Below are 24,621 nucleotides of genomic sequence, written 5' to 3' on the forward strand. Positions count from 1 at the left end.
TGTTCTGTGTTCATTCAATTAACCCGGATTTTTGGAAGACAAAGATAATATCGCATGACGCAGTCAAGAAATCTAGTGGTTTTTGAGTAGTTATTGTGAATTTTGGCGAATGCTGGGATATGTTGGGTATTAAAATACGGATACCGGGTAGCTCTATATGGGCTGACCCAACCCATTTGGGAAGAGATAGAGTTTGAGAACAAAGTAACTTCTTTGGAGAAGTTACTACACGCTTGGGTGTAGTTGAGCAGAGCAGTTAATTCTTTCTCTATAATAATTCATTTGATCTTCCTATTGAAAGTGGAATGAACTAACAGAAAGTGGGTTCTTGCTCTTCCTTTTCCATCTATTTTCTTCTTCCATAACAGTGAAGATTTCTATTCTTCTTTCGCAAAAACACACAAGAACAAAGACATTTAGTTTGTGAAACTAAACTTTGTTTTCCAAGAGATTCAAAGCTCGACTTGGGGCAATTCTTTTGGTGGTTAGTTCAACAATTCTTCCGCTGCGTTGACAAGTACACAAATGTTATTCTCGCCCGCCAATTATTAATCTTACAATGACATCATAGCCAGCGTTGTTTCTTGTTTCTCTAAACATGGAATAATAGAAAACTCTGTTGAAAAAGCTTGGTTCAGAAAATTGAAAAAAGAGTACTAAAATGGCGTTAATTTTTTCGACCATCTAGTACTGTTATTTAATGGTAATTCAATTGTTACTCTTCATGTATTTAGTATTAAGCCAAAGCAAAACAAATACTATTAGTATGATGTGTACTCGCCATCTAAACAACAAAGTTGAGAATTCTTGACAACTGGTGGTGAGTTCACAACTGAATGAATCTTATAAAGAATTCTTTATAAGAAAGTAAACTTTTTATAAGAAAGAATTCTTATAAAGAATTCTAAATAAAGTAACTTACTTTTAGGAGAAAAGTTATAAACTTTGATCAAATTGAGGCAGAAGTGATGATTATTCTGATTGTGGGGTTACTACCAACATATGGTAGTACCTGATAATTCACTATTGGATTTGGTTGAGAAAATTAAGTCTTGATTCTCGTGGCGAACGACTGGTCCAACTTTGTTAGATTGCTAATGCAACATGAATTTTGACATTGGCAAAACCTGTTGGGAATGCAAGTTGAAGTTTACTGATTCTTGCAAAAAAAAAAAAAAATCACCCAACTTAGTGAATTGTGGGACTTTTCTGACTTTGAATTAGGCATGTGAAATTTGTGTTTCTGGGTCATAAGCATTCTGTTCTCATAATATGCCTTCACTTGTTGAAACTGGAAACGTGATTTTTTTTATCTACTTAATATAGAAAATTAGTTTAGCCCTTATCCCTTATATTGATATACTTCTACGAGTTATTGTGACATATGTTGTCACATTGAGTGATTGTAGTCATTCTTACTGTTTTCTTGGTCCAATTTCAGATATGGCTGAACATGGATAAATTCGAATTACTCCAAGTGGGAGTTCTCGAAGTCAAGGAAGGGGACAACGTAGAAGGGTACGTCGTCGCAGGACTTTTTTCTATAATGATTCAGACTCGGAGCTTGAACTCATCAGGAATGTCCCAAGGGTGAGACAAAATGAGTTAAGGGATCAAAGGGCTGAACGAAGGGAAATAGAAAAGAAATTTAAGGAGTTTAAGGAATTTAAAATGGGCCTTGATGTTTCCGTTCCTGAACATGTACACCTTTTTAAGATAAAAAAAAGTTGAATTGGCTAATTACGCAGAAATTACTGATTGGGAAACATTAGCTATTTTAGCGGACTTTCTTCGAGAGCCTTGGGGTGAAATTTAACTGAGATTTATTATGATGTTTGTCCTAGTGCACCTTTTAGCGTATATGGGCAAGAGTTAGTGTTCGATTGGTATATGGATGTCCTAGCAAACATGTAAATTGCTATTATGTGTTTTATCTTAATAAAATTTATATTATGTTATTTGTCTCACCAGTTACATACATTGTTTGTTATATTTTTTGTAATGGATTGAGACTTAAAATAAAGTACACTCTAAGAAGTGATTCTAATATTAATTAAAAATATTTAGATATAGATAATGAATGGAAACGTAGTGACCGTTCAATTCTATACTAAATGTAGAATTAATATTATAATTAATTTACTTGAGTGTGTAGTCACATGCATAAATTAACTGAAGTATATATTGATGAGTTAAACTTGTAATATTGTCTCTATTAACAGTCATGGCATCAAAAAGTATCATTGCTGACTTGAACAAGGGTGACAAACTGAACGGTGAAAATTACGATATCTGGAGTCGTAAGATGCGGTATGTACTCGAAGAGCAAGATGCTCTTGAAAGTATTAACCATGTTATGAGTCACCCAGAGGAGGGTAACACTGCCCAACACAGAAGGGATCTAGAAACTTACAATGTTTGAAAAAAGAAAGATTCCACTACACGTGGAATTATTGTAAGTTCAGTTGTTGATGATCTCATCCACGAATGTGAGCAATATCCTACTGCTCAAGCCATGCGGGCACATTTAAGAGAGGCATATGGGGGTACGACTGTGACTCGCCTTCGACAGCTGACAATCAAGTTTGACACGTACAAAAAGCGTTATGATCACGGTGTCAAGCAACATCTAAGGGTGATGTCAAATATGATTGCTCAACTCAAAAGTGTTGGCTATGTTCTCTCTGATGAGCAGCAGGTTCAGGCAATAGTCCGGTTTTTTCCCAATAATTGGGAACATTTGAAGGTTAACTTGACCACAATGATAGCATCAAAACTTTTGCTGATATTGCCCGTTATGTGGAGCTTGAAGACGAGCGGCTTGGTGTTGCTAAAGCTGTACCTAATGCCTTTGTGGCAGAATCAAGTGGTACAAAGAGATTAAGCTTCAAGCACAAGAGAAAATGGAAAAATGACGAAAAGGGTAAGGAGACCGGATAAGGACCCTCCAAGAAAAGAAACAAGCCAAATTTCAAGAGGAAAACGGTTCTTCAAGAAGAAAGACAAGATTCAAGATGAAGTGTTACAATTGCCAAGTCCAAGGGCATTTTGCTCGTGAGTGCATTGAGCCAAAAAAGGTAGCATTTCAAAGCGCATCTCTTAGTGCTATATATGTTTCTAGCATTGCTAACTGAATCTTATCCTGTGTGGATTGTAGACTTAGGGGCCACCGACCATGTGAGCCATGATAGAGAAGCGTTTATAGAGTTTCATCGAGTTCCACTTGGATCAAAGCATGTATATATGGGAAACAATGCAAAGCTTGAAGTCAAAGGGATAAGCACTTGTAGAATGAACATGTTTGGTGGCCGATCTTTGATATTGCATGACGTCCTATATGTTCCAGAGATTCGACGAAACTTAGTATCTGTGTCTGTTCTTCTTAGATTTAGATTTCAATTTGAACGTTAGTCACAGTGGTCTTAGAATTACTCAAGACAATGCTTTTTATGGTTTTGGACATCATTATGATGATTTCATTGTGTTAGATTGTAATCCTTATACGTATAACTATTATGTTGACCGTTGTGTTATGGCATGTTATTCTAGCAACAATGATGTTGATGTTATTAAATGGCATGCAAGATTAGGTCACATAGGGCAGGATCGAATGAGTAGATTGGCTAAGGAAGGACATCTAGGTCCTTTCTCTAAAATTGAAAGCCAACTTGTGAAAATTGTCTTGCCAGAAAGATTACACGTAAACCATTTGGAAAGGATAAGAGAGTTGATTTTCCATTGCAATTAATCCACTCTGATATCTGTGGTCCAATGAATGTGAGGGCTAGGTCTGGTGCTTTATATTTCATTACGTTCATTGATGATTTCACACGTTTTGGTTATGTCTATCTGATCTCTCATAAATTTGAAGCACTTGAATGCTTTAAGAAATATGTGAATGAAGTTGAGAATCAATTAGACAAAAGGATTAAGACCTTAAGAACCAATAAAGGGCGTGAATATCTTTCAAAAGAATTTGAAGGATTGTGCAATGAAAAGGGAATCACCAAACAGTTAACTATTCCATACACACCTCAACAAAATGGTATAGAAGAGAGAAGGAATAGAACACTACAGGACATGATAAGGTCCATGATGGCGCAGACAAATTTACCTATCTCCTTTTGGGGAGATGCGTTATTGACTGCAACTTACATATTGAACAAAGTGCCTTCTAAATCAGTTTCTTCCACTCCTTATGAGCTATGGACTGGCCATAAACCAAACTTAAAAGATTTACGACCTTGGGGTTTTGCTGCATACGTAAAAGATTCTTTTAGCAAGGTTGGTAAATTAGGTCCCAAAGGCAAGAAATGTATCTTTATAAGATATTCAGAATACTCCAAAGGGTATGTGTTCATTGGTGAATTAGAGGATGGAAGTGTTACAGAGATTGAATCGCGAGATGTCACATTTTTTGGAAAATGATTTTCCAAAGAAGGGTGAGGTAAAGAATGTGGAGCCTTTTTATGAAATGTTGAACTCAGACAGTCAGCAAATGTCTTCTAACATAATTAATAATCGAATTGATCAAGATCTTATTCTTGATCCGAGTGCGAGTGGGAACTCTCAATCCCAAAATCCTTCTGACGAACCTGAATTTCAACTACGAAAGAGTGCCAGAAAAAATATACCAAAACGTACTTATGTCATTGAAGATTATATTTTCTTGGTATCTCCTACAGAAATAGATGATCCAAAGTTTATGACTGAGGCTTTATCGAGTCCTAGAAAAGATGAGTGGATGAAAGCAATGAAAGAAGAATTAGAGCCCATGAAAACCAACAAAGTCTAGGATCTAGTTGATCTTCCGCCTGCGCGTAGAGCCATTGGGAACAAATGGGTTCTCAAAGTTAAACGCAAAGCGGATGGGTCAATAGAAAGATACAAGGCACGATTGGTGGCAAAAGGCTTTACTCAAGATGCTGGAATAGATTATGAGGAAACATTTTCACCAGTTGTGAAGTTTACCTCAATTCGCTTACTTTTGGCTATTGTTGCACGTTTGGATTTGGAATTGCATCAAATGGAAGTGAAGACAACTTTTCTCAATGGAGAATGGAACAACCTGTAGGCTTCATCGTTAAAGGCCAAGAAAAGAAGGTCTGTACATTGAAAAGATTTATTTATGGCCTGAAGCAATCTTCAAGGCAATGGTATTTGAGATTTCACAAGGAAGTGATCTCATATGATTTCATCATGATCGATGAAGACCATTGCATTTATGTGAAGAAGTCCAATAAGATATTTGTAACTCTTTCTCTTTACGTGGACTATATTTTATTGGCCGAAAATAATTTGGAGTATTTGAAAACAATCAAGTGATGGCTTTCAAAGTCATTTGACATAAAAGATATGGGCGAGACAAACTATATCCTTGGAGTTAAGATCCAAAGAGACCGTTCCAAAAAGTTATTGAGTCTATCCCAAGAAACTTATATAAAGAAAATTTTGGAGCGTTTTCGCATGAATGGTTACAAATCCATGGATACTCCTATAGCAAGAGGTGAAACTTTAAGCCTTTTAATGTGGCCCAAGACTGAAAATGAAAAGGAAGACATGTCTCGAGTTCCATATTCAAGTGTTGTCGGGAGCTTGATGTACGCTATGATGTGTACTCGCCCAGACATTTGTTATGTCGTAGGTCTGGTTAGCAAGTATCAATCCAATCCTGGAAGAGATCATTGAAAGTTGTGAAGAGAATTTTCAGATACCTGAAGGGAACTGTAGATTATTCACTATGTTATAGTGGAAATAATTTATACTTGAGAGGATATACATATGCTGATTGGGCTGGTGATCGGAATGATAGAAAATCAACGTCCGGTTATGCTTTCTTACTTAATGGTGTTGCTATATCATGGAAAAATAAGAAACAAACTTGTATAACCCTTTCAACGATGGAAGCTGAGTTCGTGGCTTGTGCGTCTGCAGTACAAGAAGTTGTTTGGTTGAAGAGATTCTTTGAGCATTTGGATATTACAAAGAACTCTCAGGGTCCCATGACTCTATATTGTGATAGTCAAGTGGCTATTGCATATACAAAAGATCCAAGTATCACAGCAAGACCAAACACATTGACATCAAGTATAACTTTGTAAGAGACTGGTAGCAAATGGAGAGATAAATTTACAGTACATTCCAACGCGAAGCATAATAGCTAATCCTTTTACAAAGTCGATATCTAGAGACCTGTTTGAGAAACATGTTATGGCTCTAGGTTTGTGAAGGATATGAACATATTTATGTATTGTAAAATGACTTTAGTATTATAATATGTTCATCAATATTTGACTCTTGAATTTTGCTATATCTCGTATGCATGTGATGAATATTTTGTTGATAAAATGTGTCGAACAAGTCGCGAGATTGACTCTCTCACACGAGCAATCGCCTCTTGCGTTAAGAATCGTAAAGAGATGAGACCTTATAGAACCTTGGATAATGCGGGGTTATATTTACTTGTAGAGGTCATTCTTGATAGCTTACGAATTTCACTATTTGATTATGACTTATTTTGTAAGCCAGATACGAGTTTCTCTAAGAAGATGGTTTGAGGATTATTGAAGTGAGAAAATCGAGTTAGACACTTGAAGGTGTCTAGACCAAGATCTGTACTGTGTTGGATGATTAAAATAATAAGACACACGCGCCAATATAAGGTGAGAACACCATGACATGTGTTTCATACCACGTGTGCTATCGACCAATGAGATAATGGAAGAATGAATCCCTACTTCTTCATTGTGTGAGATCCCAAAGAAGTTACATTAACTTTTATTGGAATACCCTTTGACCTTTTACTGTTTCTTGAAGTGTCAATCGGTGTTGCTACTTTAGCATGTTACTAATAGCCATGAGTGATTAGGCAATGCAGTGCATGTCTAGGAAAACAGTTGATTTGGAATGAAAAGATTCGAGTAGAAAGGGAAGACGACTAAAATTTAGTAATTTAACCTGTATTCATAGGTCGATCATTACACTTACCATGAGGGTATTGGGTGTAATTGTGGATACAAAGTTAAACATGAACTCGAGTTCACCTCTTTCGAGGATGAGGGATCAGATATATAGCTACTGGAATAGCAAATGATGTCTGGGGTATTACGAGTAATAAGATCCTCATGTTAGTAGTAAATCCCTTCTGCATGTGATTGGATTTCTACTTAGAGCAGTTAAATATCCTTAAAGGGTTTAACTATATATAGCTCTTGATGCTTGCACGTCGCACGAACTACTTGTCTGTATGAATTAAGTGTGTTATTTATTTATGATACTGGTTTGAGTTATCATGAGTGAAGTGGGAGATGTTGGGTATTAAAATTTGGATATCGGGTCGCTCTATATGGGCTGACCCAACCCATTTGGGAAGAGATAGAGTTTGAGAACAAAGTAACTTCTTTGGAGAAGTTACTACACGTTTGGGTGTAGTTGAGCAGTTTCCCATAGCAGTTAATTCTTTCTCTATAATAACTCATTTGGTCATCCTATTGAAAGTGGAATGAACAAACAGAAAGTGAGTTCTTGCTCTTCTCTTTCCATCTATTTTCTTCTTCCATAACAGTGAAGATTTCTATTCTTCTTTCGCAAAAACACACAAGAACAAAGACATTTAGTTTGTGAAACTAAACTTTGTTTTCCAAGAGATTCAAAGTTCGACTTGGGGCAATTGTTTTGGTGGTGAGTTCAACAATTCTTCCACTGCATTGACAGATACACAAATGTTGTTCTCGCCCCACAATTATTAATCTTACAGGATATATGCGGAAGCCAACAATAAAAGCTAGTAGGAGTACTAATTCTTTACTCCCTCTGCTCCCATAAATTTGCTTTTTGTGCTTTTCCTAAGCTAAAATAAAGTAATATGTGACTTAAATTTCTAGATGATATTTTATGACTTTTTTGATAATACAATGCAATTTATAGTACTAATGGTATGTCATATAGGTAACTTTTTTAATGATTTTCTTTTCAAAGTTAAACTAATCCATTATCAATTTTCAAAAATCGGTTCATTAGCTCTGGAAAATATGGAATACAGTTCAACTTTACGCGTTGAGAAGGGAAAAAGAAAACCAAATCAATTATATTTAGTACTGGAGAGTTTACAGCATCAAGTTGAGATGGCCGAGTTGGTCTAAGGCGCCAGATTAAGGTTCTGGTCCGAAAGGGCGTGGGTTCAAATCCCACTCTCAACATTACGTTTTACCTATTTAGGGAATTTGAATGGGCGCACACCTTTACTCTTTTCCAATTTCTGCAGGTGATAATGAAGGGAAACTGTTGCAAATTACGTTCCCTTCTTTTTTCCTTTCATTAATAAAAATAAAAATAAGGGGGGGCTGAAAACATAATAAAGTTGAAAAAGAGACCCTACTTTGTAAATTTTAGAGAATAAGCGATTATTCCAGAACGATCGAGCAATCCGTGCCTTCGCGATCCAAAATGGGTCGAGACTCCAGTCACACTCAACACCTTATTCCTAGTACTAGTATTATCTAAAACTTTCACGATTTCTCCACACCCTTCCCTCTTCTCCTTATAAATACCCCCTTCTATTGCACAAAGTAAGCAACAGAAAACAAGACCAATCCATAAAAACTGTCCTGTGATCGAGCTTTCTTTTTGGATTAATTTGTTTTTAGTTTTATAATGGCTTGCAATACTCTTACATGTTCAGCAGCTTCTCCTTTATCAAATGTTGTTAATGTTAGTGCAGCGTCCTCTAGGAGTAACAACAGGGTAACTGCACCTTGCTCTGTTTTCTTTCCATCTGCATGCAACGTGAAAAGGCCAGCGTCTAGGCTGGTAGCTCAGGCAACTGGAGATAACAAAGATACTTCAGTGGACGTGCATTGTCAGCAGCGGTCAAGGAGGAAACAACAACCAAGGCAGTACTTCTGTCCAACGCCGTCCTAGGAAGATGGCTCTCGATGTCTCCACTTTTGGTATGTTACCATTTTGAAGTACTACTGGTCTACTATTTACATCTCCAAATTCCACTTTGTCTCGCAACTATACTGCCTAGTTGCACTGTATGTATTTCTATTGCATTTAACTTATATATATACACTAACTGACTTAAAGAATTTGACACGATAATATCAATGCATTTAGTTTCATTGTCATAAGTCATTTATCTTATTTTTTTAGGTTATTAATCGATTCAACTAAACTTATTATTTTCAACTCCTAACGTAGGATATATATTTGAAAAATCACTAATGTTTCAAAATTTCTAATGTCATTAATCCTAAAATTTAAAAGGTTGAACCCATTAAAATATTCTTAGATGATATGAAAGTGTAAAATCTTCTTGCAACTATATAGTTACCAGTTAACTTTAATTCTAGTAGATTGTTGCTCGTGAACTAAAATAGTTGGTATTGGTTGATTGCAATAAGAGTAGGCCCAACTAAGAAGTGATAATGGCATTTGATTAAGCGCTGCTCCTTTAGTTGACATTGAGATATCTGTTTCATGTGTGAAACAGGACTGTTGGACCCAATGTCTCCGATGAGAACAATGCGGCAGATGATGGATACTATGGACAGATTGTTCGAGGATACCATGACATTCCCAGGAAGCAACAGGGCATCAACAGGGGAAATACGTGCTCCTTGGGACATCAAAGACGACGAAAATGAAATCAAGATGCGTTTTGACATGCCGGGGCTCTCCAAGGAAGATGTAAAGGTATCTGTGGAAAATGATGTGCTTGTTATCAAAGGCGAACACAAAAAGGAAGAAAGTGGAGATGACAACTCTTGGGGCAGGAATTACAGCTCCTACGATACTCGTTTAAGTCTCCCAGATAATGTTGAGAAAGATAAAATTAAAGCTGAACTGAAGAATGGAGTTCTTTTCATCTCAATTCCCAAGACCAAAGTGGAGAAGAAGGTGATTGACGTGCATATCAACTAAAATGTTCGTGGGTCTCAGCTAAGTTTTACTTGTTGGGTTTTTTTTTGTAGCATTCTGTAAATGTAACTTCGCGCAAATATAAATGCGAGCATAGTTTGAGCTACGGTGTTTGTCATTCTTTTCTCGTTCTCTTTTCTAGCTAGTACTAGTAGTTTTGCCAACGTTAAGCCCTCGAAGTATTCCTACTAACCAAAACAAAATACGAACTCAGTCTAGAAATTTTGTAGATTCTAAAGTCAAATACTCCGTTTCTGTCGCACATAATATTTATTAGATCTCCCTAATAAGTACTTCAGGATAACATTAACAAACAACTACTACCCTACTTCAGAAACACATTACACACAGGTAGCAATCACTTCAGTATACTCCCATACTTAGCAAACCTTAGATTCTACAAGAAGCCAGTGGTCACATTTTTTATGAAAGAAAGGAATGAGAAAGATTTAGAGAAGAGGAAGAAGAGGTCATTTTGCTCCATCACCCAGTGGTCTAACTAATACACATCCCAAGAAACTAGCTCAGAAATTTACAGGAGCAAAACATAGGATCACAAACCAATGGGATAGAGGAATATCACGAAGAAAGTCACCGTTAGAACATCAGTCAGTACTGGTACTTGAGGCATTGCATAGAGAAACAGTATAGCAGACTTAAATTACATCAATATAAGCACTCATAAACCTGCCAACAGTACAAGCTTAAGAACAAGTATCCTGTGGGTGAGAGATGCCCAGCTGATTAATGAGAATAAACTAAAGGAAAAAAGCCACGAGGTACTTAGTGGTATCTGCATCTACGTATGTATTTAGATATAAGATCAGCTGAGGAATGCAAAGTGATTTATCACTGCACTGCAGGACGAGGAGCACGTGGTCGAACAGGAGTCTTTGATGGGCTTACCCTGCAGTATGCAAAAAGTTTAAGATTAATGGATATGTCAGTAAAATATAGCAGAAGCATCAGCAGGATTTGTACTGGAAACAGAGAGCAACCTTATAGGGAGTGATCCCAAGATTGCACCACTGCAGTTCAGTGCAGCAATGGCACTCTCAGCCTGCAACAACCAGAAAATTCATCTGAAACTATGTAAACATCATAGCCATGAAATGTCACGTGCTAAAATATATTACATTTCATCAAGGGGAGTCCACTAAGTTTTGGGACCAATTATTGAGATCATTAAATTCAAAGCAACTGCATACTATTCTAGAAAACATGTATGCAGTGTCTGCCCCGAAGGTAAACAACAAGTCTAGAAATTCATCCGGCTGAAGACAACAAAGAATAGGAAAGAAGAACAGGTCAAGACAGATTGTTGACACCCTCAAAGTCTGCCATTTCCACAGCAGAAGTGTCCTCAAAACAAATTGCACCTGCAACTAATCACTAGGAGGAGGTAAATAGAAGTGTGGCACCCTCCTAACAAGAACAGAAAGTGTGATACTCTAGAAATCCCATTTTTGACTTGCGGCACAGGCACCTTAAAACATAAATTCCACGAGTTAAGGCAACAGAAACAGCTTTGAAATGAATCAACGAGAACTGAATGCAGATTGCACCAGAAATCTAGAGAGTGCATGAGGAAGTTCAAATCTAGAACCTCCACCAAAAAGACTAATAGAAGCTCTTTTATAGTGCCCTATATCCATTGTCAACGAATGCTGTGAATGAAGCGGTAGCATGCTAGTTGAGAGCAACCAAGGAACAGAAAAATTATAAGATATCCTCATGCAAGTACATTGAAGATACTTTATCATGGGAACCAGACTTCACACGACAGTTTGGGTGCTAAATTAGTTGTACTTTCTCCAAAAAAAAAATTCTTTTTATGGTAAGATTAACATTTTATCTTGTACTTTCTCCAATTTGAAGATTGCTTGGATGATAAAGCTGGTCTACTTTTTACAGAAGTATCTCACATAGGAGTACCACGTATAAAGCATTTCCCTTCCAGCTTCATTTAAGTGATCAGGACATACAGAATCCGCATAGTAAAAGTCGTAAGGGCTCCCGTCAAAGCAATAGCCATAAACGTATATCATACACATGACCCCCACTCAAAGCAACAGCTAAAAGTTGGTCACTGAGAGATGCAAGAACAGCCCGAGCTGAGCAGCCTCAAAATCACCGAGATCACAATTTTATTTACCCAACATTACTGTGAAATCCTAATAATCTACTGGCATGTACTCATTAGCTGCCAAATATACCACATGCCTGTTGAACTGATCAAAATAAGAACACAGGCAACTTCTTTTTTCCTGCTGTCTAGAACCACTTTATAAGTGATTAATATTACACACAGTGTCTTCGGGTTTCTTTCATAAAGTAATGATATCTTAACTTACAAAACAAACATCCACCTTCTCTAAATCTGGTGATTCTGAGACCTTCGATTTGTTTCCCATATAACTAAAACATAGAAAGGCAAAAAGACCTCATACCCATCCTAGTTAAGGAATTAAGGGTCCTTTGCTAACATATTAGTTATGCAAGAATTATAATACAAGGATTGTTATGGCAGTGGATAAAAATGTGTAGATTGTTACAAAAATTATTTTGCGGTCAATAATAATGTAAGAAGTATTATATGGTAAATGATGGTACGTAGGGGTGTCTACTTTAAGGGCATTTTTTCGATATTCTTGCAGAGATATTACTAATAAACGTATTCGTATTCCACATTTTATCCCACAGAAGATAAATAATACACTGATTCCCACAAAAGTTATGTCAGTATTAGTAGTGCATAATTTAATACCTGAAATCAAACATTGACTCAATTATAAATTTTAACAAGAAAACAAATATTGTATTAGTTATGCACGGTTACATTAGTAATGCATAGTTTTATTTATACTTTATATGTATTAGTTATGCAGAACTTTATATTGGAATTGTTTTTCTGTGGCCGACCAAAGGAACCCTCTCCTTCCAGCAGTAACTCAATCGACACAACTAAATACCACAGACATTTACACTGAACACAAGTAGGTACCATATCCTGTATGTTTCATCACTCTACTACTCTAACAATGCAACAACCAATAAAAAAGAAACACATTAGCTATATTCACAAAGAAACACAAGCACATTAGAACTGAGTCACTGACCTGCAGATGGACCTTTATCATATTATTACCAGAGAAAGTAATGCTCACCTTGAACCATGTTATGCAGTTACAAAGATTAGCATTACTTTCTCATGGCAAAAATAGATATCAACATAAGCTTAGCATTTCAGCAAGCATGAGGAGAAAAACTTTCAAACTTCAGTTTATGTCAATATTATCTCAAATTCACAGGAGTGGCCACATTACTACCAAGAACTTTCTTCACCCACATGAACTTATCCAAAATGGATGAAAAACTGATGTTTTTACACTTTGAATGTAAAAGAATCAAATAAAATCATATGAATGCTAAACTACAAGCATTTATAGTGAAAGACAAAAGCTCATGGAAGTTACCATAACAAACTCGACAAAAGCTATACGAGTGGAATAACGATAGTCACCAAGCAACCTCAAGCACTTAACCTGTGTTAGAGAAGGAAACGGCGTAGATTTAGGACCTTAAGTAGGACAGGCACTTTGAGACAGGTCAGGTGAGAAGCTACAAACCTCTCCACAAAAGGATTCAAAGAAGAGCTTGACATCTCCTTGAGTAACCTACTTCATACAAATGAACAAGTCATAAAGCATTTAACCCCATAGAAGCTCTTCAACCATGTGAAGCAGGTATTACAAACTCAAAATTACCTTTGTATCAATGTTTGTACAGTATATAGTTCTTGCACACATCTCCCTTTCATCTTCGGACTACATATCAGCGCCAAAGGTAAATAACACAGTATTAGCAACACTGAGTATCCATTTATCACCTCAACAGCAATTTTGCAAAAAGGGAAGTACCAAAAGTATTACACATTTTCTCACCCTTGGAAGAAATTTTGGATTAACTGGTGCAATTGCAGTTTTAGACGGAAGCACTCTCACAGGGTAAAACCCTAGCATAGTCCCTGCAAGACTCAAGGCATTCCTTGCTCCTTCTGCAGACCATACGTGGGACAATGCCACTGTTAGACAACAAGAACTTTAAGCAAAAAAAGTCAACCTAAAGATTATGGTTCAAGATACCTTCATCAATAAATTCAATAAAGGCAAAACGGAGTAAAGAATTGGGATCTCCGCATATGCGACAGTCAACCACCTTCAGCACATTAAGATTTGTCAGGACCTCAGGTTATGGCAACAAAAAATTTCAATAACATATTAATAACCCCAGCAAAATGTGACCAAATGAGAAACATATTCACCTGCCCACAAGTAAGAAAGAGTGTAGCAAGTTGCTCTTCAGTCACCTACACAAAATAAGAAAAATTATTCTCCACGGAAAACAGATGAAAGTGAAATAACAAAATAAAATAATGAACAAGTACCCATTTTTTTAAGTACCTGGTGATCAATGTCAGACACATAAACAGTCCTCCTTATAACCTCTTCGCGCTGGGCCATGGTTGTCCGGCCGTTCATCCTTCTCCTACCATGACCATAGCCATTTCTCTTCTGCCAGTCCATTTCAACCCGAATTGTCAGCCATGACCCTCGAGACAGTGATCCATTACAAAACAAGGTTTGAAAAGGTGACTGAGAATTAGACTTGTAACATCCTCCTTTCTAGACCTTAATGACTACACCATCCTCTCATTTTTATGTTATTGCATGATATATACCAACTACTATGATATTTCCTAGTACTATAAGTTATATATAATATACATAAACTGGAGAACCTAACACTTGCATAGGCACAGTTTTTTCTAGTAGCTACACAATAAATAAATTAGTTACCCTTATGTTGGAAATTCCATTGCCACTGAGTCCAGCTTGCACAGCAAGATTGAAAGCATCAAACCCAAATTGTTCTCCACCGGGAAGGAATGGCACTACCCCACCGTAGTTGTCTGAAGAGAGGGAGGGGGGAACAAACTCTGCAGCCATGGGGTTCAGTTTGGAGAACATTTCCTCCAACTCCCTCATCTCCCTGCTGCTGTTAAACCCTTCCTCATCAACACCGTTCATTTTCTTATGCTGAAGATTATGGTGATGACTCAGCACTCCATTGTCGTTGATTCTTTGTTGTTGCTGTTGAAACACATCCATTTGAGGCTTACGGACAGTGGTTTTCATCTGAAGATTCTGATCAATCGGTAACGTTGACCGTGGCCCGCCGTTCTGATTTGACTGATGATCGACGGCAGCAGAATCATTGCCGTCCGTCCGATTCAACGACCCGTTCTCACCCACGGCCATGATTGTTCCTTCTTTCAGCAACTATGTGCCCAAAGACTGGTCCTTTTTTCTCCTTCTTTCTTGAAACCTTTCTTTCCCAATTTGGGTTCTGTGAAAAAGCAACACGGAAAAGAAAAAAGATCAGTCCTTTCATTCCTAATTTTATCAAGCTGGAGTTTTAATATCATAATTTCCACCAAACAGAATTATCAGAAAAAAAAAATGGAAATCGATATTTCGTACCTGATGGGTCTAGAGGGTGTCCATTAATCAAAAGAAAAAAACCCAAACTCAAGATTGGTGAGCTGGGGGAAATTAAGAACAAGAGCAAAACTTTTAATAAGAGTGATGTGTTATTTTACTGAATCTAAGAGAAGTAGGGAGTAAAAAAGAAAGAAGAAATTTAAGAATAGCACAAATTCGTGCAAATCTTCCAAAAAAGGTATAAACTTTTCCAAATGACGAAGCACTCCCAAACACCATGTACAAAATAATATGTTTAAAGTAGGATTAATAAAATACATTGGTGGTACTAGGTAGATATGGAACCCTTTGTTGAAAAATTACATAATGTAAATAGCATAAAAATAATTTTATTTGGTTATATGAGTTGTTGAATCACAAGTACAATAGTAAAGGAGGTTCAAAATATTTTAGGTCATAGGTTCAAATTACAATCCTCAAGATTTTTTAATCCCTTTATATAAATTTTGGATTCTACCACTATTAAAATGATACTAGAAGATATATGTAAGTACCAGGCAGTCCTACTTATCACCACATGATTATAATAGTTTTTCACAAGAAAAACGTGATTTAAAGAAAATATCCATGTGAACAAATTACTACGTATTTACAGATTTTGAAATTTCCATATTAATAAACATATAGCCAGTGATAAGGAAAGTGGGGGGGAAAAAATAAATATGGTCGCAGATAAACTGGCTCATTTTGGAACGGAACATATGGGAAGCAATATTACTTTTTTTGTACAACGACCTCTTTTTATTTTTTAGTAATATTGTAAATTTTTTTCTTTATACTGTTGGTGCGTGACATTATGAAACGATGGGAAACAATACAATTTATTTAAATGTTATATTCAACAAACAATACAATATAATATAATACAATATAATATAATACATTATGAAACAACATGTAATAACAATCCAAACAAATTAGGGCACCAGCTCCCTGCAACTCTTTCATAATCAATTATAGGTTAGTCCTTTTGACTTTAAAAAAAAAAAAAAAAAGGAAAGCGAAAATGAAAGGGTCCTGAAATGTACATGTCACAGTTGATAAATCAATCTGGACTAAAGAATGAATAATTTTCAATAATCCCCATAAATAACCCTTTGATTTTGAGAAACATTAACTCTTTCATCTTCTTAATGTGATAGATAATCCGTGTTCAAATTTTCCAATGGTTTCAAAATTATATTTGTATCACATAAAAGTTACTATAAAATTAATTGCAATTTTTATTGCTTAAAATATCTGATAAGAAAAAAATTAAGAGATAAATAAATGTCTGTCACTCTTCTCTTTTCTTCTTGTTTTCCTTTTTTAGCTAGTAGTTGTCTGACCAAATATCACCCTAACCAAAACAAAATTCCGAAAGGGCGTCACCATTTTTCTCTAGATAAAATACGAATTTAGACTGAGATTGTCAAGTCAAATACACTGTTTCTGTCGCATGTAAAGGTACTTAACCTAATAAACTTCAGGAGTAGAGTAAAACAAACAAACCTGCCGCATGCAGTTCAGGATCACATTAACACAGCAGCCGTTAGCGGTCAGTTTAGTTCAATCTCCTTATATATAGCAGAGGTTAAATTATACAACCAGTCACTGGTCACATTTATTAAAGGAAGGCATGAAAAACAAAATACACAGCCCCAGCTATCAACCTCAGATATATATGTAAGAGGAGCAAAACACAGATCGATTGGGGTAGAGGAATATCGCAGAACTCGTTGATCAAAGTCACTGTTAGAACATCAGTCACATCAGTACTCGAGGCACTGCCTAGAGAAACATAAATATACCAGACTTAATTTACATCAACATAAGCACTCATATGAACCAGCCAAAGGTACAAGCTCAAAAAAAGTATCCTGTGGATGAGAGATGCCCTGCTGAGTAATGCGAATAAACTAAAAGACAAATGCCACAAGGAACTCGGTGGTATCTGTATCTACGTATGTATTTAGATATAAGATCAGCTGAGGGATGCAAAGTGATTTGTCACTACACTGCAGGGCGAGGAGCACGTGGTCGAACAGGAGTCTTTGATGGGCTTACTCTGCAGTATGCAAAAAAGTTTAAGATTAATGGATATGACAGTAAACTAGAGAAGAAGCATCAGCAGGATTTGCGCTGGAATCAGAGATCAACCTTATAGGGAGTGACCCCAGGATTGCACCACTGCAGTTCAGAGCAGCAATGGCACTCTCAGCCTGCAACAACCAGAAAAATCATCATGAAACTACACAAACAACATAACCATGAAATGCCCAGTGCTAAGTTGAGGAATTCAAAATTTTCTACTTTGAATTTCCTCAAATATACATAACATTACCAATTATTGAGATCATAAATGGAAGACCAAGCAAACTAATCTCAAGTAAAACGCCAAGCGAGAAAAATTCACACCATGCATGTTCCATGAAAGTAAGCAATAGAGTCTGGAAATACTTCTGGTGAAGACAATATTAAGTCTGACATCGACAAAGTTTGTCATTGCCACAGCTAGAAGTGTCCTCTGTAAAAATTGCACCTACAACTAATCACAAGGAGGAGGTAAACAGAAGTGTGGCATTCTCTTACCCAAAAACAGAAAGTGTGATACTCTATGAATCCCTGTCTGACTTACAAAGCTGGCACCTTTAAACATAAATTCCACATATGTTGCAGATTGCATCCACAATCTAGAGAGTGTACCATGAGGAAGTTCAAATCTAGAACCTCCACCAAAGACTAATAGGATCTCTTTTTATAATTCCTTATATCCATTCTCAATGAATGCTGGTGGATGAAGAAATAGCATGCTAGTTGAAAGTAACAGAGGTACAGAGAAATTCTCAGATATCCTGATACAAGCATATTGAAGAATCTTTGTCGTGGAAACCAGACTTAACGACATAATAGGTACTAAAGTAGTAGTACTTTGCTCCAATGTGAAGATTACTTGGATGGTAAAGCTGATCTACTTTTTATAATAGTATCTCACGGAGGAATATTAAGTATAAAGAACTTCCCTTCCAGCTTCATTTAAGTGATAAGAGTAAAAGTTGTAAGGGCTCCCATCAAAGCAACAGCCATAAACATATAATATATCCAAGACCCCCACTCGAAGTAATAGCTCAAAAGCTGGCCACTGAGAGATGAAAGAAAAGCCCGAGCTGGGCAGCCTCAAAAACACCGAGATCGCAATTCTATCTGCCCCACATTACTGTGAATTCCTAATAATCTACTGGCGTGTACTCATTAGCTGCCAAATATACCACATGCCTGTTGAACTGATCAAACTGACAACATAGGTAACTTTTTTCCTGCTGTCAAGGAACCATTTTATAAGTGATTATTTTTTCTTATAGTGTCTTCAGGCAAGTTTGAACAAGTAAGCACTTAGGGGTCGTTTGGTAGGGTGCATAAGAATAATGCTGAATAGGGTGTATTAGTAATGCTGGTATTAGTTATGCTTGCATCAGTTATGCTAGTATTAGTTATGCTGACATATTTCTTATTCATTGTTTGGTTTGATGTATTAAAGCATTGCACAATTTTTAAAAAAATTGTTTGTTTACAAAAATGCCCTCAAAACCAGTCCATCACTCTAATTTTTTAAAAGTATGTTGAGAAATGTTTTTATATGAAAAGGTTTAAAAAAAAATTATTTGATTTGTCTACCTATATTGTAATATAGAACTAAATATTTATTTATAAAAAAGGAAATATGCTAAGTATTTATTTATTTACTAGAGATATAATTTTATTTCTCACTATTTGGATTATTTTAAACTTGCATTAATATAATAATAATTAGCATATTTTAATCAAGCATAAATTTTGAAGAACAATTTTTGTCTTTAACTAAGCTAATGCATGTATTAAAACCCATTACATTGCTAATACCATGGTTTTCTATGCATTAGTTATGCATAGGATAATAACAAATAGAATGTATAACTAATGCTTGCATAACTAATGCATAGGTTCAAAATGTCTACCAAATAATGTATTATCAATACACAAAGCTAATGCATGCATTATTTTATCTAATGCATCCTACTAAACGACCCCTTAACTTTTTAAAACAAACATCCAGTTTTTCGAAATGTAGTGATTCTGAGACTGTCCATTTGTTTCCCGGTAACTAAAAGATAGAAAGGCAAAAGGACCCCATACTCATCCCAGTTAAGGAATTAAGGGGTCCTTTGATCACAGATTACTTATGCAAGAATTACAATGAAATGATGTTATGCAGCGGATAATTATCAATTATGTAAAGATTGCTATCCCGCCAATAACATCTTAAAAATTACTATCCGGCCAATAATAATATCATAATAAAGTAAAAATTATTATATGGTAAATGATAATACATAGGGTTGTCTACTTCAAAGGCATTTTGTAGATACTCTTATAGAGATATTGCTAATAAACATATTTTATTCCACATTCCATTCCAGATAAAGTAATGCATAGATTACCAGCGATGTTATGCCAGTATTAGTAATGTAGTGCTTAATACTTACTCCGTCTTAATTTATGTGTCTTAGTTTGACCCCCCCCCCCTCCTTCCAGCTGTAACTCAATCTATACAACTAAATACATCAACCATTTATATTGAACAGCAAGGTGGTGCCATATCTCTATATTCGTCATCCACTCTACTACTCTAACAAATAAGCAACCAATAAAAATCAAGCACATCTGCTATACTGAAAAGAAGCACAAGGACATTAGCATCCACGTCTAGAACTGACCTGCAGATGATATGGACCTTTTCACACCAAAGAGTTTCAACTGCAGTAAAGATTATTACCAGAGAGAAAGTAATGCTCACATGGGTCAAGTTATATAGTTAAAAAGATTAGGATAAATTTCGGATGACAAAGATAGATATCAATACAAGCTTAGACTGGCATTCTAGCAAGCAAGGGGAGAAAAACTTTGAATCGAAATTCAGCTTATGTCAGCATTATCTCAAATTCACAGGAGTGGCTACATTACTACCAAGAACTTACATTGTCCGCATGAACTTACCCAAAAAGGACCAAAAACTGATATTTTTTCCACTTAGAATGTAAAAAAGTCAAATAACATCAAACTAATGCTAAACTACATGCATGGACAGCGAAAGACAAACACGCATTCTGAGCTAATATGAAACAGTAAATGGAAGCACTGCAAAATCCCCATCATCACATTGAAAGCATCTGATTGGAGGTCCTACTAGTTCTTAAGAGTAGAAAGAAGCACAAGTCCAGAGCACTATGATATACAAGTGGAAGTTACCAAGAAAAGCTCATGGAAGTTACCATAACAAACTCGACAAAAGCTATACGAGTGGAATGATGATAGTCACCAAGCAACCTCAAACGCTTAACCTGCGTTAGAGAAAAAAACAGCATAAAATTAGGACCTTAACTAGGACAAGCACTTTCAGACAAGTCAGGTGAGAAGCTACAAAGTACAAACCTCGCCACAAAAGGATTCAAAGAAGAGCTTGACATCTCCTTGAGTAACCTACTTCATATAAATGAACAGGTCATACAGCATTTGTCTCCATAGATGCTCTCCAACAATATAAAGCAGGGATTACAAACCCAAATTACCTTTTTATCAATGTTTGTACAGTATATAGTTCTTGCACACATCTCCCTTTCATCTTCGGACTACATACCATGGCCAAAGGTAAAAGTTTCAGTATTAGCAACACGGGTATCCATTCATCGCCCTCAATAGGAATTTTGCAAAAGGGAAATACCAAAACTATACACATTTTCTCACCCTTGGAAGAAATGTTGGATTAACGGGTGCAATTGCAGTTTTAGAGGGAAGCACTCGCACAGGGTAAAACCCTAGCATAGTTCCTGCAAGACTCAAAGCATTCCTTGCTCCTTCTGCAGACCATACGTGGGGCAATGCCACTGTTAGACAACAAAACTTTAACCGAAAATATCAAATCAAAGATTATAGTTCAAGATACCTTCATCAGTAAATTCAATAAAGGCGAAACGGAGTACAGAATTGGGGTCTCCACAGATGCGACAGTCGACCACCTTCAGCACATTAAGTTAGTCAGATTATAGAAACAATAGATTTCATCAACATATTAAGTTCCACAAAAAATAACTGAATGAGGAAGCATGACCAAACAAGAAACATATTCACCTGCCCACAAGTAAGAAAGAGTGTAGCAAGTTGCTCTTCAGTCACCTGCACAAAATAAGAAAAATTAGTCTCTATGGAAAAAAGATGAAGGTGAAAATTGAAATAACCAAATAAAATAACGAAGAAGTACCTGATGATCAATGTCAGACACATAAACAGTCCTCCTTATAACCTCTTCGCGTTGAGCCATGCTTGTCCGGACATTCATCTTTCTCCTACCAAGACCATAGCCATTTCTCTTCTGCCAGTCCATTTCAACCCGAATAGTTAGCCATCACTCCAAGACATGATCCCTTACAAACAAGGTTACAAAAGCTAACCACAATAGACTTATCTTTCTTCTACATAACCGGGACAGAGAGAAACACACAATTCCTCCTTTTTAGACCTTAATGACTACACCATCCTCATTTTTATGTTCTTGCATGATACCAACTGTATGAAATATCCTAGTACTATAAGTTATATGTAACATACATAAACTGGACAAGCTAACACTTGAATATGCACAGTTTTTTTTTCCAGTACCTACTAAATAAAAACATGATAAATTAGTTACCCTTCTGTTGAAATTTCCATCGCCAGCGAGTCCAGCTTGCATAAAAAAATTGAAAGCATCAAACCCAAACTGCTCTCCACCGGGAAGGAATTGCACTACTCCACCGTGGTTGGTAGAGAGTGAGGGAGGCACAAACTCTTCAGCCATGGGGTTCAATTTGGAGAGCATTTCCTCCAAATCCCTCATCTCCCTGCTGTTAAACCCTTCCTCATCAACACCGTTCATTTGCTGATGATGAAAATTATGCTGACTCAGTACTCCATTCCCGTTGATGCCCATTTGAGGCTTATGCTGCACTGTGGTTTTCATCTGAAGACTCTGATCACTCGGTAACGTTGACCGTGGCACGCCGTTCTGATTTGACTGATGATCGACGACAGCAGAATCATTGACGTCTGTCCGATTCAACGAGCCATTCTCATCAACGGCCATGATTATTCCTTCTTTCAGCACACTATGTGTGTCACGGTGCCCAAAGACTGTTCCTTTTTCTCCTTCTTCTTTAACTCTTTTTTCCCAATTTGGGTTCTGTGAAAAAGTAAATCGAAAAAAAAAAAGATCAGTCCTTTCATTTCCAATTTTATCAAGCTGGGGTTTTAATGTTACAGTTTTTTGTCCACTATATGAGCCAAAAGATTTTTCAGAAAAAAAAGAAGGAATAAATTGGAAATCTGTAATTCATACCTGATGAGTCTAAAGGGTGTCCACTAATCAAAGAACACAAAACCCAAACTCAAAGATTGTGAGCAAAAACAGGGTAAGACTTTCCTTTTTTTTCGTTTACTTTACTGAGTCTGCAGAAACAGAAGAAATGACGAGAGAGAAAGAGGGAGAATACTGTAGTACAGTAGGGAGGGAGTATTACTTCTTCGGACGGTCCGTTTTGCCACAGCTCTTTTTTTGGACTTTTTCGCTAGACTATATTACCAATTAACATAAATAAATACGTAGTGAAAAAGATGATGTTAATTTTTAAAGCTAGTTACACTTCAACCTTAAATAAAATATGTAATTTACAAGTTTTCTCTGACGTAAACAAGCGAGATACGTACGCATTGCCATTTCAAAAATTGATTTTTTTTTTTTAGACTAAAACAGATTTGACAAAATTTTCTAAATCTTTAAATTAGCACAAGTTCACTGCAAAATTTTCCAAAAAAGGTACTACAGATAAAGGAGTGTTTGAAGTAAAGATCGATGTGAAACAATTTTACAGATTTTAAAATTTCCACATAAGTAACATATAGACAGTGATAAAAAGAAAACTGAAAAAATAAAAGGGTTACGAAATGTGTAATACCACGATTCATAAATCAATTTGGACTACTAAAGAAAGAATAATTTTCAATTAATCCCCTTAACTCTTCGAGTTTGAGAAACAATTACTTCGTCTTCTGAATGTGATGGATGATATGTTGAGTTTAAGGGTGTGTTTGGTATAAAGAAAAATATTTTTCAATTTTTTCATGTTTAGTTGGCTTAAAATATTTTGAAAAATATTTTCCTTATTCCTTTCCAAAAAGTTTTTTCTTTTTCAAATTTCAGTTTTTTTTCCGTCACCACCCATCCTGTTCAAATTTTTAATTTCTTTTTATAATTTTAAATTTCTGTTTTTTCGTTTTTCTGCATCACTCATCCCCACCTCGCCTTTTTTACTTTTTTTTTGTAATTTCGAATTTTTGTTTTTTCATTTTCTGTACCACCCACCACCCAACCACTACCCCCTCCCCCACATAATTTATTTTTTTTGTAATTTTAAATTTCTATTTTTTCGTTTTTCTGCACCACCAATCCCGCCAACCCCCTCCCCCACCTCTCCCGCACAAATTTTATTATTTTTACATTTTTTTTTTGTAATTTCATATTTCTGTTTTTTTCGTTTTTCTACACCCCTCCCCCTTTTTTTTTTTTTTTTTTTTTTTTTTTTTTGTAATTTTAAATTTCTGTTTTTTTGTTTTTCTGCACCACTCACCCCTCCTACCCTGCCACCCCCTCGCAGATTTTATTTTTTTACTTTCTTTTTTGTAATTTCAAATTTCTGTTTTTCGTTTTTCTGCACCACCCACCCCCATCCCCCCTCCCCCCACCCACCCCGCACAATTTTTTTTTTACTTTTTTTTGTAATTTTAAATCTTTATTTTTTTCGTTTTTCTAGTTAAAGAAGAGTCTCATTTCTTCAACTTCTCGAATAAGCTGCACAAGCCACTATTTATATACACCAGTTGGTTGTAATGAATGAAGTAAAACTAACCAACTAAAGGTATCTTTAACATAATTCGTTTTTGTGCGCACACACACACCCTCCTCCTCCTCCTCCTCCTCCTCCCCCTCCCCTGGGAAAAAAATATTTTTTATATATATTTTCAGTTTTAGTTTTTTCATCTTTCGGTTTACAGGTTCGAAATTTTACAAGTTCCAAAGTTATGAGTTCGG

The 24,621-nt window shown here is 36.1% G+C and overlaps 2 protein-coding genes, 1 non-coding gene and 1 pseudogene across 4 annotated transcripts; 2 read left to right on the forward strand and 2 right to left on the reverse strand.

The window, feature by feature from the left end:
- Positions 1-8,117: 8,117 nt before the first annotated feature.
- TRNAL-AAG (transfer RNA leucine (anticodon AAG)) lies at positions 8,118-8,198 on the forward strand. Its single transcript has one exon. It is a non-coding gene; the product is annotated as a tRNA-Leu (tRNA).
- Positions 8,199-8,558: 360 nt separating this feature from the next.
- On the forward strand, positions 8,559-10,027 carry LOC107772046 (small heat shock protein, chloroplastic-like; annotated as a pseudogene).
- Positions 10,028-10,498: 471 nt separating this feature from the next.
- Positions 10,499-15,643, reverse strand: LOC107772016 (polyadenylate-binding protein-interacting protein 11). 2 transcript variants are annotated; one of them, XR_001644962.2, is made up of 11 exons: positions 15,465-15,643; positions 14,781-15,330; positions 14,385-14,495; positions 14,246-14,290; positions 14,067-14,139; positions 13,866-13,978; positions 13,689-13,748; positions 13,551-13,598; positions 13,398-13,466; positions 10,920-11,003; positions 10,499-10,828 (listed from the first exon to the last, which is right to left on the reverse strand). XR_001644962.2 is itself a non-coding variant. In XM_016591503.2 (11 exons), the coding sequence occupies exons 2-11, from the start codon at positions 15,240-15,242 to the stop codon at positions 10,771-10,773; spliced, it is 1,101 nt and encodes a 366-aa protein (XP_016446989.1). In that variant the 5' UTR covers positions 15,243-15,330; positions 15,465-15,643; the 3' UTR covers positions 10,499-10,770. The 2 variants fall into 2 exon arrangements, 1 of the variants encoding a protein (XP_016446989.1); XM_016591503.2 differs by having other exon boundaries at positions 10,920-10,981.
- Positions 15,644-17,175: 1,532 nt separating this feature from the next.
- Positions 17,176-23,155, reverse strand: LOC107772028 (polyadenylate-binding protein-interacting protein 11). The gene is made up of 11 exons (XM_016591513.2): positions 22,873-23,155; positions 22,189-22,716; positions 21,760-21,870; positions 21,630-21,674; positions 21,445-21,517; positions 21,246-21,358; positions 21,071-21,130; positions 20,934-20,981; positions 20,774-20,842; positions 17,625-17,686; positions 17,176-17,532 (listed from the first exon to the last, which is right to left on the reverse strand). Exons 2-11 carry the CDS (start codon positions 22,618-22,620, stop codon positions 17,478-17,480), a joined length of 1,068 nt encoding a protein of 355 aa, XP_016446999.1. The 5' UTR covers positions 22,621-22,716; positions 22,873-23,155; the 3' UTR covers positions 17,176-17,477.
- Between the last annotated feature and the right edge of the window lie 1,466 nt (positions 23,156-24,621).

This window comes from Nicotiana tabacum, chromosome 6 (genome assembly GCF_000715075.1).
Source record: "Nicotiana tabacum cultivar K326 chromosome 6, ASM71507v2, whole genome shotgun sequence".
Classification (NCBI taxonomy): domain Eukaryota; kingdom Viridiplantae; phylum Streptophyta; class Magnoliopsida; order Solanales; family Solanaceae; genus Nicotiana; species Nicotiana tabacum.

What these genes read in the sequence shown, in the direction of transcription:
- LOC107772016 (XM_016591503.2), bottom strand. Translation starts at nt 15,242, where the DNA reads ATGGCCGTGGGTGAGAACGGGTCGTTGAATCGGACGGACGGCAATGAT. An exon ending in TATTGAATTTATTGATGAAG is followed by an intron (nt 13,979 to 14,066) that starts GTATCTTGAACC and finishes TATGGTCTGCAG; the next exon opens with AAGGAGCAAGGAATGCCTTG. An exon ending in TTGGGATCACTCCCTATAAG is followed by an intron (nt 10,829 to 10,919) that starts GTTGCTCTCTGT and finishes TGCATACTGCAG; the next exon opens with GGTAAGCCCATCAAAGACTC.
- LOC107772028 (XM_016591513.2), bottom strand. Translation starts at nt 22,620, where the DNA reads ATGGCCGTTGATGAGAATGGCTCGTTGAATCGGACAGACGTCAATGAT. An exon ending in ATCCAACATTTCTTCCAAGG is followed by an intron (nt 21,131 to 21,245) that starts GTGAGAAAATGT and finishes CATGGTATGTAG; the next exon opens with TCCGAAGATGAAAGGGAGAT. An exon ending in CTTTTGTCGAGTTTGTTATG is followed by an intron (nt 17,687 to 20,773) that starts GTAACTTCCATG and finishes TGGTTGTTGCAG; the next exon opens with GCTGAGAGTGCCATTGCTGC.